The following is a 21,147-nucleotide window of genomic DNA, read 5'->3' as shown; positions in this document are numbered from 1 at the left end:
AGTTTGGAATGTTCATCGTGCCATAACTTTTGTTCAAATGGGTTTAGAACATCCATTCTTGTTTTCTTGCACTCTGTACTCATTGCAGGTCATTCTGATGTGCTTAATTACTTTGTAACTCTCTCAGTTTAGGCAAACTGGGGCTCCCAAAAAGCATATGAAATGTTTGATATTTTAAAAACTACATGTTATACTAGAAAAATAATTGCATATTTGAAATCTGCACACAAATATGCATAAACTCTGCAAGTTTCATCTCAATCGACAAAGAATTAAGAAAAAAATTTCAGGACCCATGTCCCCCCTTAAATAAGCCATAAAGTCATCTTAACATTCTCATCCGTCCTATTTACTGTATTACAATGCACCCTTGATTTGATAACCACGAAGGCTATACAATTTCTGACTGCATGCACCAGAAGCAATTGTAGGAGCTGCAGCTACATCACGGCTGCCACGTTTTCGATGTTGCCTGTGCTAACGTGCGCATCAATTTTCACCGTGTTTTCACACACGTAAGAAAAGTACAGGTTGAGTGTGGTAGACACGGGAAAACGCGTACCAGTTCGGTGGTTGGTAAGGGCCACTTCTGCGCAGCGCACCAGGGCACGACTGTTGAGGCCCCGACTCTGGAGGTCCTTGCAGTAGTGAAGGATACGCTCGAGGGGCTGCACAAAGGAATGCAAACGGCCACCATGTGACAAAGGTAGCAGCGTAAAAAAATTCAGGAGCGCTTGCCCTATCGGAAAAATGGGGGCAAATGAAGTTTTGTGTCTGCGTCCCTGATGTACTACTTTTTATTTCTTTCCTTCTTTCTTTCTATCGCATTGTGAAATTCTCCCTCCTAACTCTTTCCTTCCTCTATGTCTGCAATCGGACATATATCCACGTGCTTAGCAATGCTAATGCAACACTTCAGTTGCTATAGGCAACCACGATGGTCATGCATTCCTATCCAGGCAACAATGAAATATGGCAATTTGAAATGACAAGTGACCTTGATAAAAGACCAGATTGTCATATCAAAAATGGCTGTTCGCTGACAAGCCCACGAGTGAGAGGGTATGAATAATTGGAAAACGGCGCATACAAATACGCATGCGATCGGCCCACCTTTGAGGGCTGCATGCCTGTACGCTCGCTAGCGCTGGGTTTTTCGCAGCAGCACAGATGTCTCCTGAATAGCTGGTTTCACGGCAGAGTGTGCCCACACTGCAGTGAAACCACTTTTTCAGGCAGGCTACATGCAGTAAAATAAGTCTATTCGTTTTTTTCAGATACTTAGAAATTTCGGAAATGTTAGGTAAATTCGTGTCGAAGCAAATTCGAATGCTGTAATATTCGTTTGAATATTCGAAGCGCACGCATATTCTCCCATGCCTACTCGCAACGTATTAGGCAGGATCACTGCGGCAACGACGTGTGAAGACGGGATTCGGATAAATTGGTGTCTGTAGATTTTTTGCTGGGACCAGATGCCAGAAACATCATACATGGGAAAAACGTATAAGCAGGGTTCTACAGTACAATGCAACGCGGCACTCACCAGGCCTCGCCGCACCATCTGGCTGACGAAGAAGTTTCCGTGGAACTCATTGCGCGGCGTCTCCATGGTGAGGAGCATGCGGTAGGCCACCTCATCCTGGCCCTGTGCCAGCAGCTGCAGGCACACGTTGATGCAGTCCTGGGTGTAGCCCGCCAGGCGGCGCGTCCTTTCCAGCACCTGCACAATACCCACAATCGTATCTCGAGGGGCGACAAAGAAAAAAATCTACGGCCCATCCATTCCGTGAAGATGGTCATACAGCGAAATTGTCTATGCACGATGATCCCCCTTGTTGCATTCCTTGCAGTGGCCCTGGCTGCCCTCCGTACTAGTGGCAGCAACACTTGTTGACGTGTTGCCTCGGCTTTGCGTGTTAGCTTCGGCTCTCCATTAACAAATTGCTTCAGCTTCATGAGCTCACAGTTCGAAGTCGTTGGCTCTCCGCTGTCGCATGGCCTCTGCTTTGCGAGCTTGCAACGCTGCATTTTTGACCTTATGGTATATTGAACATTCATGAGTGAAATACCAGCGTGAATACGATTCACTCGTGAATGTTCAACATACCGTAGCATTTGTTCCAACGGGTTCGAAACATCCATTCTTGTTTTATCATATGCATTTCTCATTTCAGATTATTGTGATAGGCTGATTTACTTTGTAACTCTCACAGTTAAGGAAAAATCTTACTTGCCAAAGACACATGGAATGTTTGATATTTCAAAAACTACATAATTTACTAGAAGAATAATTGCATACTTGAAATCAGCACGTGAACACATATATGTATAAATTCAGCATGCTTCATCAAAATTGATCAAGAATTAAAAAAACATCTTAAAAAGCAGGGTCTCCACTTAAATGGGTGTTAGATGTCTATTCAGGAAGCAAGTATAAATATGCACAGCCCGGTTCCAGCCAGCTGAAGTAACATGCGGCGTATGATGCGCCTCTGTAGCTGATTCGTACAATTTTACACATCAACGATGAAGGGGATGTGGTAGTACTCTGCTAACAATGGAAGGAAGGAAAGAAGGCCGTGGCGTACCATGTCGATCATGCCGTGGTGGCCCGCGCAGGCCAGGACGCGCACCACGTCCAGCAGCAGTTCATCGGGCAAGAAGGTCTCGACCCGGTCAGCCTCTCGGAACGCTCTCTCCAGGCCTGCCTGGTCACCTCGCTCGGCACAGCCGACCAGAAGCGCATGGAATGTGTCCGCAGTAGGCTCCAGCTGAGCGTTCCTGAAAGGTCCCCCATTGCTTACTGCATCACTGCTCTTTGAAAAGCAGAGACGTTATGGGCGTGCTTCCTAATGCTGCCCCATAACCTCGTGGGTTTCAGCCTTCTTGAGAGCTTGCTCCTTTGAACCGAATTTTGCTTTGTAATCAATGATCAACAGAGCATGCAGCTGCTTCTTGCTCAATTTCAATAAGGGATATTGATGCGAAATTTGCTATTCTTAATTTCTTGCACTGTAGGAGCATTCCGGTTCTTGGAAACACCCCTCCCCCTTCAATATAGCAGTAGTTAGCCTCGCAGTGCCCTAAAGGATCTACTGCTGTAAAATGGCACAGTTATTACAACTAATAATAATAATATCTGGGGTTTAACGTCCCAAAACCACCATATGATTATAAGAGACGCCGTAGTGGAGGCCTCCGGAAATTTCGACCACCTGGGGTTCTTTAACGTGCACCTAAATCTAGGTACACAGACAGTTATTACAACTCCTACTTCTGCAAGCTCGTGCCCAACACTATGTTTTTAGTAGAGGTGTGCGAATATTCGAAATTTCGAATATTTTTCGAATAGTGTTTGCTATTCGATTCGATTCGCACTGAAATTTTACTATTCGAACTTCCCAAAAACAAATGCAGTCAACGTCCGATTGAAAGTGACCCCTTCAGATTTTCAATATGCTTCACCTCATTACACTCTCGTATTGCGGCAAAGCTGCCTTTCAAGCTCCGTTACGGTCGAACTTAGGCAAGAGACAGTCAACGTCTGATTGGAAGTGGTCTTTAGATTTTCAATATGCTTCACCTCCTCACACTCCCGTATTGCGGCAAAGCTGCCTTTCAAGGTCCGTTACGGTCGAACTTAGCCAAGAGACGGTCAACGTCAGTTTGGAAGTGGTCCCTAAATTTTCAATATGCTTCACCTCATCACACCCCCGTATTGCAGCAAAGCTGCCTTTCAAGCTCCGCTACGGTCGCAAATGTATTAACTCAAGAAAATGCTGGTTCCAATATAGAGATGAAAGATGTGGCAGAGTTGGGGGCTCATTTAATGCTGTTTTGGACCTGAAATTTGGGCAGGAAGTCCGAAAAATCGGACGCCGAAGCTTTTTAGCATCCAAAATTTCAGATGTTCTTATATATCGACGTCTACGAGGCAGATTTGGAACTCCGGACTTGAAGGGAGCACACCCTTGTCCGCCACATCAGTTGGGCTTCCACAGAAGTTGAAAGAGGAGGAGAGGCTGAGGAAATGGCATCTCTGCCTACCACGTGTAAAGTGTTGTCAGCAACACTTTGGTTGCACCAAATCATGTACATAAATACAATTCGGCCTCTACATTGCCTCACTCTTGATAAGAAAGACAACTATGAAATATGACCCCACCAGCACTTCATCAACCTAGCGAAAAGAAACACTTTTATGTTGCTATCTCACAAGAACATACTTAGGGATTCTCTGCAACTTTTTCTGTAATTTCACTTCGAATTATTCGAAAAATGTTTGAGAAATATTCGAAAATTATTCGAAATTATTCGATTCGATTCGCACTCAATCTTTATTATTCGAATTCGCTTTGCACCCAAAATTTTGCTATTCGCACAGCTCTAGTTTTTAGCACTTCAAAACTTTCCCAACTGAATAACTTTTCGGTAAAACTTGATGCAGCCATTGTGAAATCATAGGTGAGCCTGGATTCATAGATGTCTTGCAAAACTATGCGACAGTGAAAGCAGGTACACAATGCCAGCACTCTATCCTCAAGAGCAGCAGAAAACGTACCTCATCACTTCCAGAACATTCCAGGCATTCTCGGTGTCCCTGCAACAATAGCATGATATTGTCAATGGGTACTGCACTAATTCTGAAAGAAGCCAGAGCAAGATGAACAGCAGAAAATGAAACTGTCTATTACACCATTTTTAATACATCAGAGGGATACTAGAACAGCTCTGACAGTACTATATACCGTATTTACTCGCATAATTTGCGCACTTTTTTTCGCGAATTTGGAGCTCCGAAAAGGGGGTGCGCAAATTACGCGGAGATTTCGCGAGCACATCTGAAATAACGCAAAATATATAGTCCTAACACGCGCGATATAATACATTAAAGAAGAAAATAAATTATAGCGCAAACGAAGGGTTTTTAACAGAATTAGCACGTACTTTAACCAGCCAGATTCGGTCATGCGCGGTCTAGTCAGAATCACTGGTTGAGAAGTCCGACTGAGAATCATCGCCGCGGCCGCTGTCACCGCTTTCCCAAAGCGCGTCGTCCTTGGTTCCGTCGAGTGCGTTGAGGCGTCTTCTTGAAGCTCTTCGCGACAATGCTGGGAGTAACGAGGTGCCACGGCACGGCGATACCGGTGGGCCTAAGCTCTCGCACATATTTGAAAAGGTATTCTTCAACGGCAGGAAACTTTCCATGCTGCGGTCCTCGGAACGGTCTCCTTCCCGGTCTTGTATTAAAAAGCGAACTCTTCTGCGGCACGGTTCCCGTTTCCTTAGGCAAATTCTATAACAGTGAGCTTGAATTTTGCCGAATAGTTATTGTAGCTCAGCGCAAGAGAACAGTGAAAACGCAACTGGCTGATCGCGAAACCTAAATTTCCGAAATCAACGAAGGCTGCGTCGCAGCGCGGACGCAGAGGAGGAGGGTCAGCGCGGGAAAATGTTGGCGCGACTGGCCCTCGCACCCTCGCACGCCTCCGATGCAGAAAGTAGTCCGTGCCGTGTCGCTGGTGTCGCGTGCATGCATTCTCACGGCGGGAGAACGCTCGAACAGTTCCGACAACCGATGAACAGATTAACGGTTGGTACGGTCTCGGCGGTTTCCAGAGAATAGAACGAAGTAATCGGAAGAAGGGACTTCGCACTCGCAGCCTGTCTTGTGTATGACTGCCACTGCGCTCGCCTGCTCGGTGAGGGCCGCGGGGCGCGGCGGCGCGGCCGTCCAAAGTTCGCCCCGTGCGCGCGCGCCGGCGAGCTGGCTCGAGCGGGGCGGGGAGCGCAAAATATGCGAGTAAATATTTTTTTTTTAGCAAAGCTGGCTAAATATTAGGGGTGCGCAAATTATGCGAGGGCGCAAATTATGCGGGTAAATACGGTATATAAAAAAAGCACTTAAGCTACAACTAGAGTAAATCATACGCGCCATAATTATACAGCAAAGCTGTATGTGGCTAGGTTCTGATGGATGGCGCCCCGGGACGAAAGACATGCAGAGCAACAATTTTCAGCGAACTGATTAACTTGACTAACCTAGTGTTTTTGCATCGAAAAAAACTGGGCATGGCGTAAAAGTAAACATAAAGGTGTATCATTTCACTGACGTGGCCGAGTGATTTGGACAATTTTGCCTCAAAGACAAGCAGAGCAAACAAACATCATGCCAGTTTTGTACTTTTGTAACAATAGGGTTTCTTATGCATACTACAGGATTTCAATTTGACACCCCCATTGGCCGCTGTTTATAAGACAATACGTATAGGAACACCGAGATCTTTCAGTGTATGTCTCTTTATTCATAAACTCAATATAGTCAATCATAATAATATATAAGTTCACTATAACAATACACTCAAACCTCATTATAACAGTCACATCTGCCACGAAAATAACTTCGTTATATCCGAAAATTCGTTATAAACGTTTATTTGTAACACTGTAGCTATTACAAGACTATTCTTCATTTACTTTGTTATAACCGATAATTCGTTATATCCATGTTCATTATATTGAGGTTTGGGTGTATTCACTATTAGACCCACCATAGTCACAGCCTCTCTGGCTTTCATCTTCACGGTAGTGGAAGGGCTTTGAATTTGTAAACGAAGCTTCTTCTACCAAATGAACTATAGGCAATTAAAGGTTACCCTCCTCCCAAATCCTTCCGTCAGTGCACCTAAGATAGCAGAGGCCACACTCCTGAGTTTTCTCTGGTCAGTCCTTGCGCCACTAGAGGCCACCACATACCCTAGGTTGCTCGCGCTTTCTTTTCCGATACCAGCAAAAGTTAGGAAGTAGGGCTGTGCGAATATTCGAAATTTCGAATATTTTTCGAATAGTGTTTGCTATTCGATTCGATTCGCACTGAAATTTTGCTATTCGAACTAGTCGAACTTCCCAAAAACAAATGCAGTCAACGTCCGGTTGAAAGTGACCCCTTCAGATTTTCAATATGCTTCACCTCATTACACTCTCGTATTGCGGCAAAGCTGCCTTTCAAGCTCCGTTACGGTCGAACTTAGCCAAGAGACAAAGTCCGGTTGAAAGTGGTCCCTAGATTTTCAATATGCTTCACCTCATCACACCCCTGTATTGCGGCAAAGCTGCCTTTCTAGCTCCGTTATGGTCGAACTTAGGCAAGAGACAGTCAACGTCTGATTGGAAGTGGTCCCTAGATTTTCAATATGCTTCACCTCATCACACCCCTGTATTGCGGTAAAGCTGCCTTTCAAGCTCCGCTACGGTCGCAAATGTATTAACTCAAGAAAACGCTGGTTCCAATATGGAGATGAAAGATGTGGCAGAGTTTGGGGCTCATTTATGCTGCTTTGGACCTGAAATTTGGGCAGGAAGTCCGAAAAATCGGATGCCGAAGCTTTTTAGCATCCAAAATTTTAGATGTTCTTATATATCGACGTCTACGAGGCAGATTTGGAACTCTGGACTTGAAGGGAGCACACCCTTGTCCGCCACATCAGTTGGCCTTCCACAGCAGTTGAAAGAGGAGGAGAGGCTGAGGAAATGGCATCTCTGCCTATCACGTGTAAAGTGTTGTCGGCAGCACTTTGGTTGCACCAAATCATGTACCTAAATACAATTCGGCCTCTACATTGCCTCACTCTTGATAAGAAAGATAAGAAAGAAATATGACCCCACCAGTGCTTCATCAACCTAGCGAAAAGAAACACTTTCATGTTGCTATCTCACAAGAACATACTTAACTCTGCAACTTTTTCTGCAATTTCACTTCGAATTATTCGAAAAATATTTGAGAATATTCGAAAATTATTCGAAATTATTCGATTCGATTCGCACTCAATCTTTATTATTCGAATTCGCTTCGCACCCAAAATTTTGCTATTCGCACAGCTCTATTAGGAAGCCAATGAGACCAGCTGCGCGACTGACGTTCCAAAAGAATCCCACATCCCGGAACCGGGACTGCTGAAAAGTCGGTTTTTCTAACACCTTCCCCAGCCAGTGGAAATGCACAGTTTGGCTGATCCCACACAATTCTATACCACCGGGGCAACGCACAAGCATGGCACTCACCCAGCACGGCAGTGGCCCAGGACCAGTGAGTTGAAGACTCTCTCGTTGATTGCCATGTCCTGGCTCTTCATGTGCTCCAGTATCTTGCTGCAATGTTGAAACAACGTCACGTGACTGATCGGCATGGTATCGGCAGCAACCGGTCACGAAGCCGAAGAATTGTGCCACCCAAGAACAAACTGAGAATACCGTATCATCAAAGAAGCAATCTTGTAAGGCCAAATTGTTCATGCATAGTGAAACTGCTTAAAGAATGTTGCACATGTGAAAAAAGAAAACTTCAATGATGCTGCTCTAAGCACTAAACACCAAAGTGCACCTTAAGGTGTAAGCCTTAGAAGGGGCACCACTACAAAACAGCCAATCCCGGACGCCTACAAGTCACACAGTGTGTACATGAGATGTGCACATCTGGGCGCTAAGTGTACCTTGCAATAATAAAGCATACGAAAGCCGTGTTAATTGAGATTTTATGTGACAAGAAGAAATGTAACCATTGTGAATTATTGAATGGTTCATGATAACAATGAACGAATGCTTTATTTAAGCACTCTTTTCTATTTCGTAAAAAGAAAGCAGCATGGAAGCTTAACTTCCATATTTCATCATCCCCTTTGTTCTGTTCGGTTAGTAGCCGAGCAACTCTGTATGTTGTGACATTCTGATGCCATTAAACAATGCATAATTCCTTTAAAGGCAAGACAGCATGTACAAATTAACCCTCGAAGTCACCAGGTATGAAGAACTGTCAAATTGACACAACATTATTTTAAACAGAACATTAATTACAACCAACAGACAATCAAGCCAAGGAAAGTATAGGGGACGTTATCTGTAGAAATTATGATATAAATTTGAAGAAAGTAATGTGGACGAAATGACAACTTGCCACTGGCAGGGACCGAACCTGCAACCTTCAGATAACACTTCCGATGCTCTAACAATTGAGCTACGGCTGCGGTCGCCCTCTCGTACACTTTACTATTGGGTATACTGTATTTACTCGAATCTAGGCTGCCCTCGATTGTAGGCCGATCCCCGAAATTCGCAAGGCCCGAAAAAAAAAAAAAAACTTAATCATGGTACTCGAATCTAAGCCGACCCCCCCACTTTCACACATTGTTTTTTCGAAAAAATAAAACAAAAAAACATCGGCTTAGATTCGCGTAAATACGGTATCTATGCTTAAATTTAAACCTGGGAGTATTAGTCAGTGTCGCTCATAGCAATGATGGCGAGTGTGAAACACTCTTCTTTTGCCTGCTGGTGTCACATAGTACGTGATGTTTGGCTGTAATTAATAACGTGTCTGTTGGTTGTAGGTAATGTCGTGTTTAACAAAGGAATTGAACCCCTAAATTCCCCTTCTTTCAAACATTATTTTAAGGCACTCGATATTCTATTGCAACAAAAATAATGTAATAATTTGTTTATTTATGTGTGTTATATATTTAATCCTAATTAAAGGGGTGGTGCCACCAAATTTGTGGCTTGCGCGTTCTTTGCTGTAAGCGTTTCCTATAGCTCCAGGAAGCATGATGCACGCACCAAAATTCATGTATTCTCGCTAAATAATTTATTATCGCCTTTTTATGTGGACAACTTTCGGTTTCGGTTTCTGGGCGCCGAGGTTGGGCAGTGACGTAGAAGTGTAGGAGGCGTGGTCACGTGACCACACAAGGCTGTGACGCACATGGCCAGGAAGCGATCGAAACTCGGCGAGTGATGTAGCAACCGATGCTTTGCCGGTACTATAGTGAACTAGAATATATTCTAGTTCACTACAGCCGGTACGTACGTTGCGGAAGTGGCGGAGGTCCGGAGGTCACTCACGTTACTACAGCAGATTTGGTGTGACGTCACTACAACTTTCGTTGCCCATCCTACAGATCTACGTCAGTGTTGGCGCGCTAGCGATGGGTTTCGATCGGGAGAATGAGCATTTAGGTACACTTTGGAAGTGAATTAAAATATATTCTAAACGTTTGCTGTGTCCGACCCTTCGTGTGGAATGTCCTTGCATACAAAGGAAACCCACAACAGGCTTGTTATAGCCTTGAAATTTGATGGCACCACCCCTTTAAATTGTAATTGAATATAGATTTATCCTGAAGTGATTCATGCTGCTTCTGCCTAAATAGAACCAACTCCCAGGCTAGATATATGCAGCGCAAATTCATGTTCAGTTATGTTAATTTTGAGCAAGCAAAAATTATACTTCTAACGAGGCTCGCTGGAAGAGGCACATATAACGACTCGTCGAACATGCACTGCAAAGTGAAGTTATATGAAGGCACATTTATTACGCAGAAGGTTCCATTTATGCAAAGGTCAATGTATCTTGCTCTTAGCCACAAGTAGACACAACTAGCCAAAACAAGTGGTGTGCACAATTGTACACAAAGCTATAATAATAATAATACCTGGGATTTAACGTCCCAAAACCACGACATGATTATGAGGGACACCGTAGTGGAGGGCCCCGGAAATTTCGACCACCTGGGGTTCTTTAACGTGCACCTAAATCCAAGTACACGGGCCTCAAACATTTTCGCCTCCATTCAAAATGCAGCCGCGGTGGCCGGGATTTGATCCCGCAACCTCCGGGTCAGCAGCCGAGTGCCATAACCACTGGAACACCGTGGCGGGGCTGTGCACAAAGCGTCTCAAAGGGTTAACAAGTGTCGACTTTATGAGATTTCACTGTGCCACACAAAAACAGTGGAATGATTCGGGGATGTGACTGAGGACAGTCAAAACGCCACACCTCACCTGGCGCCGGCAATGTCTCCCTGCTGGCAATACCGATGGATCAGCCTCTGGTACGTCACCTGCACACACATACACGAGTCACTTCAAGTCTGGCAAGAAGCCGCTAGTCATCATTCGTGGTCGAGGGAGAAAGAGTGGATAAAAGGAAGCTCTTGCCGAGCACCAAAGGCAATGTACGCAGAGAGAGGGCATTTCTCAAAAGAACTTGAGAGGTGTAAGTATAACAGTCTGTTCCAAGACACTCTCAGACCTTTTCCTTTTAGTCTGCATTCAAACACGAATGGTCGTTCTAAGCACATTTGAACAAAAGTTATGGTATGGTGAACATTCACGATTGAAATTCTTGCTTAACATCAACTCATTAATGTTTATCATAACTTTTGTTCAAATGTGTTTACCACATCCAGTTTTGTCCGAGTGCATACACTTCTCATTCCAGATTATTTCGACATGCTAACTTACTCTGACACTTTCTAAGTTCAGAATTAAATCTTGCTCCCAAAAACATAAAATGTTTGATATTCTAAAAACTACACAATGTACTAGAAAAATAATTGCATAGTTGAAATCGGCACACAAATGTACACAAACTCAGCATGTTTCATCAAAATTGATAAAAAAATTCTGAAAAAGAATTTTTAAGTGCAGTGTCTCCTCTTAATAAGCCTCTCACGAGAGCATATGCCTCCGCATCAATAAAGTTGTTTCCATCCATCCTATCCTTAGCATTAGCTAAACAGACTGCTAATTTCTCGCAGTATATAGAAAGATTACCCAAGACAACCTTGGTCAAAATGGCTCTTTTCTATTTGTACAACACACTCTCCTGTCAATCCACAGTCATCAGTCTACACCTTCGTACCTACACTTTATCCTTTACATCTGAATCGAAAACTACTGCTTGCAGCGCTGTGTTCCATGATGCCGAAGAACGAAGAGGCTCTGTACTATGGCTGAGCCATACTCCGTTTCATACATCAGGTGCAAAGCTACGAAAGCTAGCGAGACTTCTTGCAGTAGACGCGTTCGTACCAAAAAATAGTTCAATGATTTTACCACTCGTAAGGCGACTTTCTTTTTCATTTTTAGACTGACTGGGATTGCTTAAAGGCCAACTCCGGCGATTTTTTGGCCATGTCAAAGTAATGGTGCTTTTATGCTCCTGAGACGCTCCTGTTATGAGCCCGATAGCAGAAATACTCGGCAAATTGGAGAATAATTTTAAATAAGCAAAAAAGCGCAACACCGAAACCGAAACCCAACCAAGTGTACTGACTACGTATGACGTAGGCGTTGTTACGAAAGAACCGGAAGTCGTGCAAGGCATGCCGGTCACGCCGGCGCGGAGTATGAAAACTGTGAACAGCCGGGACGACCAGCGAAGCGCCGGCCAAACCAACGCTGTCTGTCGCCTTGTGCACAGCAGACGTTCGCTGTAGCGGCCGAAGCGCCAAAGTTAGCGGTGCCCTCGGCTGCGTCACTTCCGCTGCCTTCCCAATACTGACGTCACATACGCAATGTTGCCAATAATTGTGGGAAGCCAGGAGGGCGTTTGCAGACAATCTTTAAAATTCATTTGCAAACAATCTGCGCATTGTCTGAAGCCTGTAATTTGGCATAAATGACGGAAACGTGCAAAGGAACGTACCCAGCGAATTTCATTGAGATCCATCGACCTCGAAAAATCAGCCGGAGTTGGCCTTTAACACCTCTTTGTTTTCGTATTGTGGCTTCCTGTGATTAGTTCCAGTAGCTTGCAGCCAGAGACAATCGTGAAGGGCACGTTTTCAATAACGAAATTTAAGCACCAGACACGTGGACGTACACATTTTGCTGACCGAACTTATTGCATAGCTTCCACAGGGTTGCACCTGATGTATGAAACAGTGTGTGCTGTCCAGCAAACGAACTGACCCTGTTGGGCTGAACGGAGGCGGCCTCCATGGTGGCCAGGAAGGTGGATGGACAGAAGGGGAACTCGTTCTCCAGGTACACCTGCAGCAGGGCGTTGTAGTGACTGGCATCCAGCGGGCAGCCCAGTGATTGCAGCCGCTCCCAGACTGCCCGAGCCAGTTCCCGGCGCTCGGACGGTGGCTCCTCGCGCAGGAAGGCCCCGCACATGCGCACCAGGAGCAGGCCCTGGGGACCCGAGAGGCGTCCTGCAACACAGTGGCCAAGCACACATTCATCATGGAGGCACACAAGCGGTAACTCTGCTTCTCAAGCCAGTATTTTTTTTTCAATGTTCTGATCACCAATAAACAATGATGATGACATGCTGCGTTTAAAGGGACACTAAAGTGAAACATTAAATCAGTTTAGACACATAAATTATTATTTCAGAATGCCACTGCCATTAATTTCGTCATCATAGGTTAATTACTAAAAGAGAGAACAGAACTCAAAGTTTCATCTTTAAATTTTGCGCTGAAACTTCAGCCCGTTAATGTCAATGTGACGTCGTGAAATTCGGTCTTTTTTTTTTTTTGCGCATTTCAGCTGCGCTAGTTTATGAAATTTTCTGAAACTTGCCATATTATGACTTTGGGTCCCTTAGAACACTAGGTAAATAATTTTTAGCAACAAACGATTACGTAAGCCCCAGCAGACGCCGTGCAAATCTGCGACGTCATGGCGGGCTGGTGCGGTAACTTCAAGGTAGAGTCACAAGCTGTATTTTCTTCCTGTACGTTTTCTCACCCACTAAGCATTTTCTCACAGTGAGAGTGATGCTTTCAGTATTGTGAAATTGTACTTTACTAATACAATAAAAAATCGTTTTTTCTCTCTAGTGTCCCTTTAACAGTACAAGGTCCAGGTCTGGCCAATAAGTGCCAATGCTGTAGTCATGAGCTTCCTATGGTGAAGTTAATTCTAGTGGCTCATGTGACATCGCCGTATAGGGAGAGTGTCACCGAGGCTGCCACTTTGTTCTGTTACTGCCAGGACAACAAAAAGCTGTGCTCTCCCTGGATTTGTTTTATCTCCAGAGACACAGTCTCCTACAGAGGCTTGAAGCTCAATAGCTCTAAAGTGCTTAATGTCTATAAGCACGCAGAAATACTACAGAGACTGTAGTGAGGTACGTTATGAATATGGGAGGTGTGCAAAAGGTAGGGATCGTCGAATATTACAGTAGACAAGCTTGTATGTGCTAAGTATAGCAAGTTTTAAAATGTAATGCATTTTACTAGGCTTGTGCGAATAGTAAATTTTAGGTCCGAAGTGAATTCGTATAGTTTATATCACATAATATAAAGAAAAATGAGCATATCTGTCATGACCCAAGTAACCAGCGCAATATTTTTAAAGTTGAAACAAGGCATATGCATATGTCATTCTTTTTGGTTCAAAGGGAAGTGGAAGCAATTTTGAGTAGTAGCAGGATTTGACTTTTCGTAGAATGCAAGTGATAACCAGTAAAATATGTTATGTTTTAAAATTTACTATACCTATATATAGCATATAAGCCGGTATAACAAGCTTTTAAACTTAAAAAATGACGAATCGCTGTGAGGGTAATACAGTAAAACCTCATTAATTCGAACTCGGGTTATTTCGAAATCCTGCATAATCAGAAGGATTTCTGCGGCCGCGTATTTTGCAATGTAAATTTGTGTGGATAATTTGAAGTGGAGGTCAGTACCAGCCCGGTTAATTCGAAAACTTTGGGTGCTATGCGCCAATTCCCGATCCTAATTTAGCCGCAAATCTGCAGAAACGATGCCCCTTAGGAGCCACAAGGCAATGCAATGTCGCGATAGTAATGAGTGACAAGTGAAGCACCCCAGCCTCGCTGCTGCCAGCGCAAGAAAAAAACTAAACAAAAGGCGGTTTCGTGGTCAGCTGAAATGTGCGCCTGCGGAAAAGAAGACGTGCTTCACTGCAACACAGCAGTGACACGCGTGCAGCATGACGCATGCATCTCTCAACGTCAGCGCGTCATGATTTACCCATTCTTTCTGGGAAAATAGAGAAATTAATAAAGGGTGGTCTGACGGAATTCGCGATGTAGGCGAACCTCCAATTGGCGGTTGTTTCGGCAATTTGTGCACTTGCACTGCTGGCGGAGTACTTGCCTGCAACGCCTACTTCGAAAACTCAGTTAGAAAACTTCAGTGATCATCTTTTCCACCCAGAACACATCGCGTATTCCGTCCCACTGGTCATTATTAAATTATTTACTTTAACAGAAAGAATGGGCGAATGGTCGCATCATGACGCGCTGACGCTGCGAGGAGCAGGTGACACACTGCCCGCGGTCACCACTGTGTTGCAGCGAAGCGTGTCTTTTTTTTTTTTCCGCAGGTGCACATTTCAATTGACCACGAGACTTTTTTTTTTTCCTCTTTTTTTTTCTTGCGCTGGCAGCAGCGAGGCCCGCCGTTTCCCCGGTTTAGCGGCAAAATTGGGACCGGGTATTACTGGAAAACATAACCTTTGTAGCCGCAAACTAGCAGGAAGTGCAAACGACCACCTCTGATTACTTCCAGCAATTCAAAGTTCCTTGCATCCCGCTTTTTGTATCTTTGGTTAATACGAAAACCCGCTTAATTAGGTTTTTCACAGTCCCAGTGACTTTGAATTAACGAGGGTTTACTGTACGCTCATTTAACCTTGAAGTGGGGCTTCGCGGCAGTGCAGATTTCTTCTGGAAAGGTGTATTCACGGTACAGCACACCTTCACTGCAGTGAAACCACCTTTACAGGGGGTTACATGCGGTTTATATATGTCTATTCGCTCATTTCGAATACTTCGAAATTTCCTAGAATTTAAATTCGTGTCGAAGCGAATTCGAATACTGTAATATTCGTTCGAATATTCGAAATGCTCGAATATTCGCACAAGCCTACCATTTTACCGCTTGTAACTTGCACCATACTGCTATTCAAATACCTGCTACAATTCAAAATTGCTTCCACTCTGCCTCACATAAAAAAAGTTACATTCGCAAAAGCTTTGTTCTAATTCCAAAAAAAGATTGCGCAAGTAACTTGGGCCATGACAAAAATGCTTATTTTTCTTTACAATATGCGATATATACTATTCAAACTATTTGATTAGAAATTATTCAACCAAATCTCTATTGGTTCAAGTTCACTTCGCTTCAAGTTTGCTTCGAACCTCAAATTTACTATTCGCTTATCTCTAGCGACAAGGTGTCACTGGTGAATCACCGATTTCCTGGCAAACAAAGCAGCGCCTCAGACTTTCCGGCAGTTCTGGCCTTGCAATAGTTGACGACTGTCGCCAGTTGTTCATGTGTGCATCAACAGGAAACGTTATAAGGACGGCTGCAGATGTGAATCTGCCATACAGGTGTCACTGCCAGAAGGTTCTGTAAAATGCCTTGAAAATTCCCAAGTGAAGTTCATGCACGCTAACCACAGTCCACGATGAACGCCATTTCATGCCCTAACAATACATAGCACTAGCAATCCTGCAGTGGAAAACAGTGCAACTGATGAGGACGATACAACACGAGTGTTGAAAGCTCCTTTTGTGCTATTCTCTGTTCTCATCCGATGTGCTAATCTGCCTTTTTCACGATGCCCCGGCGCATGCGCCCTCCCCTAGCGGAAAAGTTGCGAAACGTCTCCTCATCTCGGAGGCTTTGCTTCTGGCAATACCGGTTCTTCCGGCCCCTACCAAACCCCTACCAAAACGGCAGAGGGCAGCACAGGAAAATGAAAGAGGCGGACTCTCACTAAGAGACGCCATGCCAACTAGGTCAGTGCCACGCCCTTTGACAGACAGTAGAGTAAGTATACGATCACTGCATACTGACATTTCTAACATATGGTGCTGAAATGCTCAGCATAACAAAGAAACTAGAGAGAAAGTTAAAGGGCCCCTGAACCACCCAGAGGTCAAAATTTAGTTGCGGTGTTGCAGTTGTGCATGAGTCTGCAGCGAACGCGTAGCTGTGAGAGTTTTTCGAAACGGTGCCGTAATAGCGGAGTCGCACGCGTTTGATGATCCAAAAGAGGCCCTCGCTTGTTTCGCTCTTTCCTTCGCTATACTCCGTTCATCGGCTCGTCTCTCTTCCTCTCCAAGTGCTCCTCCTCGCCATGCGAGGAGGAAGAGTGACGAGCACACGTACCTACGAGCAGGCAAACAGGTATTGTGGATGACGAGCAGACGAGACTGTTGACGCCACGGCAAACGCTTAGGGGATGAGGATTGCCGAAAGGCCTGGAGAGGAGAAGGGATTGTTTCTTGGAATTTGTCGGGCACCCACCGCTCTTAGCACTGCCGCGTTTGGCGTTGATGATTGTGAGAGCATTCTGAACTTGATGCACGCATTTACATGAAATGCAAAAAAATTATCGGAGGTGGTTTAGGGGCCTTTTAAGGACTATACAGCACACAATGGAACGAAAAATGAGAATCGTAACATGGAGATAGGAAGAAAGCAAAATGGGCCAGGGAACTAAAAGGTGTGGGCCGGCTACATAATGAGTGGGACAGTCAACAGGTGGTCAGTTAGAGCAACGGAACGGATACCAAGGAAAGGGAAATGCAGCCGAGGATGGCAGCGAATTAGATGGAGTGACGAAATTAAAGGGACACTAAAGTAAGACAATGAATTGGTCTAGATCGATAAATTGTACTCTGTATACTCTAATGATGTTAATTTCACCATCATAGGTTTATTAATAGTGAAGAAACTCAGGGTCTAAGTTTCCTTTTTGAATTTCATGCCGATGTCTCCGTGTGCGACTTCACAAATTTCGAAGTGTATTTATTGTATTTTGGTGACACTGGCTCAACCAAATTTCCTGAAACTTGGTATCTTAGGTCTCTGGCCCTATCAGTGGACAAGGTACTCCACTTTTTTTGGATCAGGACCTACGTAGGCCCCAGTGGACGCCGTTAAAATCTATGATGCCCCGGTGATTTGTGTGGGAATTTCAAGGTGGCATTGCCACCAGCATTTTCTTTTTGCGCGTTTTCTCGCTTACCAAGCGCCTTCTCGTGGCAAGCGCGGTAATTTTGGCAGTGTGAAAGAGTAATTCACTGATACCAAAAATATCGCTTTTCTCGTCAGTGTCTCTTTAAGAAGTTTGCGGGGTAAAATGAAATTGGCTTGCGCAAGATAGGGTAAAGTGGAGATCACTAGGACAGGCCTTTGTTCTGCAGCAAACATACAACAGGCCAGCAATGAAGAATTATCCCCCAAAGGCTTGAAGGCACTCACCGATGGCTGCAGCCTGCGCCAGCACGTCGTCCAGGTCCTTGCGCGTCACCCGGCCTGTGCGGCGTACCTCGTTGTCAATGCGTTGAAGGGCTCGATCCAGTTGGTGGCCCTGCCATTGCGTAGAGGAGGAGGAGGAGGAGGAAGAGGAGGAGTTCTCCGCTGCTGTTGCCAACACACTGGCCCTCCTGTAGAACCGAGAAACAAACAAGGCATCGCTTTTGAAGTGTCTCAGTAGAGAAGTGACAACACAGCCCGAATTACAGGGTCTGACTGTAAGGTAATGAGACTGGGTATGGTACAAAAATTTGATCCCATCGGTACATATTGTTTAAATTCTTCAAAATAGTTTCCTTGGGCTTCGATACCCCAATTTTAACGCGATTTCCATGCTGCAAAGGCTCCCTGAAAGTCAGCTGCCACGACATCACTCAGACTCTGCAACAGCCCGATGGAAGGCTCACCATCGAAACGGTGACCTTACAGGCTTCTCTTGAGATTTCGGAACAGGAAGAAGTCTGTCGGCCTCATACCAGGGCTCCGCCATTTATCGGGCTGTCACAGAGTCTGAAAGAGCTTCACAGTAGCTGACTTTCAGGGAGCCTTTGCAGCGTAGGAATCACGTTGGAATTGGTGTATCGACGCCCAAGGAAACTTATTTTGAAAAATTTGAATAATATGTACCGATCGGATCAGTTAAGCTCTTTTTACCAGACTAAGTCTCACTTAATTTGAGGACAGACCCTGTACTTCATAGCTCACCGCAACGAAAATCTCAATTGAAGTAGGTTCACCACAGCCTGAGTAATACACAGCACTGATGAAATACTGGCAACTTTCAAAGCTGCTAATGATGCAGTTGTCTCGTTAGCAATCTTCAAATGGCACCTGAGCAGATGACGTGACATACGTCTAAGTCATATCATCCCATGACATTACATGGACTACGTCAGCCATTACACTGTCATCGCTATGGTCCATGTCAGTCACAACACAGGTCTATGCACCCCTCCTCCAGGATATTTCGGCACCTCCTGTTGTCTCAGGTAATGACGAGGAGACGCGCGTCCCCGGTCATGCCCCAATCATGCACCACTCCTGGCGAGATCGTAATGGCAGCATTTTCCTTATTCAAATTTCAGCACAAGAAAAAAAAGGGGGGGGGTGGCGGAAAAGGGCCATCTTGGCTAGCTTTTTGCACTGTTCCGACCATATTTCAAATGTCAAACTTTGCACAAGGGTTCCTGTATACCTGAACCATCTGATATGAAGCCTTGTATGCGTGATAAAACTTTCACGTTTAATTCTCCATCACGTGACTGAACGAGGATGGAGAAAGGAACTTCGTGCTCGTTCAGTCACACTTGCACGTTCTATCATGACTTCTAACCGACTATGACACCAAGGTAACACAAGCACACAGTCAAAAATTTAATTGCACTTGACCTCTGATATGTATAGATAAAAAAAAAAAAAAACTCCCACCAGACTTTCCCATATGTGCACTTGCATAACATTTTTTAGTAGTCAATTTTCTTTCCCAATAAAGAGAGGTCCTACACTTCCAAGTCCTAAAGGAGGCAAGCCTTAAGGTTCATTACATAAATTAATATACTAAATTTTTTTTTGCAGTCAGTTTCGGTTTAGTTTATGCTAAAACAAGACTGTGCGCGCACTGTCGTTTCAGAAAGCCGACGGCTATGCAATTTTTTTTGTTGACGCCATACACAGGCATTGAGTATGCTGGCATACCCGATGAAATTATAGCGAAATCGTGCACATAATTTAAAACTTTGTTGCGTTCCCTTCTTTCGAACTTATGGAGCAAATATTGCCTGATTTATGTATAAAAATAATATTATTTCTTTTACTTGTATTGGAACAAATGTATCAATAATTACAGTGCTTAAGTATCTTGTCCTTTTTGCCCTTTTGTATTTACTTTGCAGTGATTTCATGAGCACTGCACCACTAAGACGCGTCTGTGCGGTTTATTTTACCTCAACTTCCACCATTTACCAATCCCCCTTGTTTTGTGTGCGTAAATGTAAACTAACCATACAAATCAAAGGTTGGCAAAGAAGACAGCATCAGTACATTCCTTCCTTGCTTCAAAGACCGTTCAGAGAAGACCTGCTTTGGCTGCCGGCTCCCGAAACGCTTAGCTACAGAGCTACTTTTAGAAAGACTACGCAGGTAGCTCGAAATGTCCAGCATCGCTGGCGCACGCAAGCCACGCTAACAATAAATGGCGATAAAACAACTGACTTTCGGTTCGTAACAGCTCGTCTACGGTGATCGCTGTGCCGAGTGCGCAATTCAAAGGAGAACCAAATCTTAGGCGACCTTGTACTCCCAGTCGTAGTAAGAATACTGCCCGTGCGTACAGAAGAATAAAGAAACAGAAGACAGTCCTAAACCGAGGAGAGTTTGGGGTATAAACTTTCGTTAGCGTTTAGCCGAAAGATTAGCTGTAAAACACGTGGGAAAGCGCTCTTACCGTTCGGGCACATGGGTCGTGATCGCATGCTGATCTTTGAAGAGGTAATAAGACGCCGCCCGAGGTGGGCAGGCAATTCGTGAAAGCAGTCTGCAAGCGGTCAAAACTCTGGTTACGCTTTGCACAGAACGCACTACGCCAGCCATGGTTTATTCGCCGGCTGCCCTTCGGCGTGCTTGGTACCCTCGATCCTCGATCGAGCCTCCGAGAGCGTGCTCCCTTGCTGCTTTGGATTGACTTGGATAGTAGAAATAAAACCAGCGTTAAAAGAAGCCACAAAAAAGTAGTGATGATGACCGTGAGGCTTCTGGCCAAGCTTGTCACATTTCTCGTTTTATGTTCGGAAAATCGACGAACCCAGCCTTGAGGGACGCGTACGTAAGAGTAGAAAACTTGAAGAGCGCACACGCTGGGACTAGCAACAGTTGAATGGAACAACAGCTACTTTAAAGGAAAACCAAGAACGCACATGCGCCGTACATGATACAGTAGTAACAGTAGCTTTATGTGTTCTGTGTTTTGTACTTCGCCAATGCGATATAAACGCGGATACGATATAAACGCGGATACAAATATGTCGGGGTCGTGTTGGTGCCACGTATGAAAGAACGA

General features: G+C 44.6%; 1 protein-coding gene across 2 annotated transcripts in view; it reads right to left on the bottom strand.

The window, feature by feature from the left end:
* The window catches only part of LOC119373648 (leucine-rich PPR motif-containing protein, mitochondrial), a 54,692-nt gene extending 33,932 nt beyond the window's left edge, over positions 1-20,760 (bottom strand). For both annotated transcript variants that reach the window (XM_037643704.2, XM_037643705.2), the window contains exons 1-9: positions 20,536-20,760; positions 18,039-18,223; positions 12,751-12,995; positions 10,837-10,895; positions 8,065-8,151; positions 4,565-4,603; positions 2,592-2,784; positions 1,547-1,723; positions 563-668 (exon numbers count right to left, since the gene is read on the bottom strand). In XM_037643704.2, coding sequence (XP_037499632.1) covers positions 563-668; positions 1,547-1,723; positions 2,592-2,784; positions 4,565-4,603; positions 8,065-8,151; positions 10,837-10,895; positions 12,751-12,995; positions 18,039-18,223; positions 20,536-20,681 — 1,237 coding nt within the window. In that variant the 5' untranslated portion in view covers positions 20,682-20,760. The remainder of the gene's footprint in view (positions 1-562; positions 669-1,546; positions 1,724-2,591; positions 2,785-4,564; positions 4,604-8,064; positions 8,152-10,836; positions 10,896-12,750; positions 12,996-18,038; positions 18,224-20,535) is intronic.
* Between the last annotated feature and the right edge of the window lie 387 nt (positions 20,761-21,147).

This window comes from Rhipicephalus sanguineus, chromosome 11 (genome assembly GCF_013339695.2).
Source record: "Rhipicephalus sanguineus isolate Rsan-2018 chromosome 11, BIME_Rsan_1.4, whole genome shotgun sequence".
NCBI lineage: Eukaryota > Metazoa > Arthropoda > Arachnida > Ixodida > Ixodidae > Rhipicephalus > Rhipicephalus sanguineus.
This window is presented reverse-complemented; position numbering and strand designations above follow the sequence as displayed.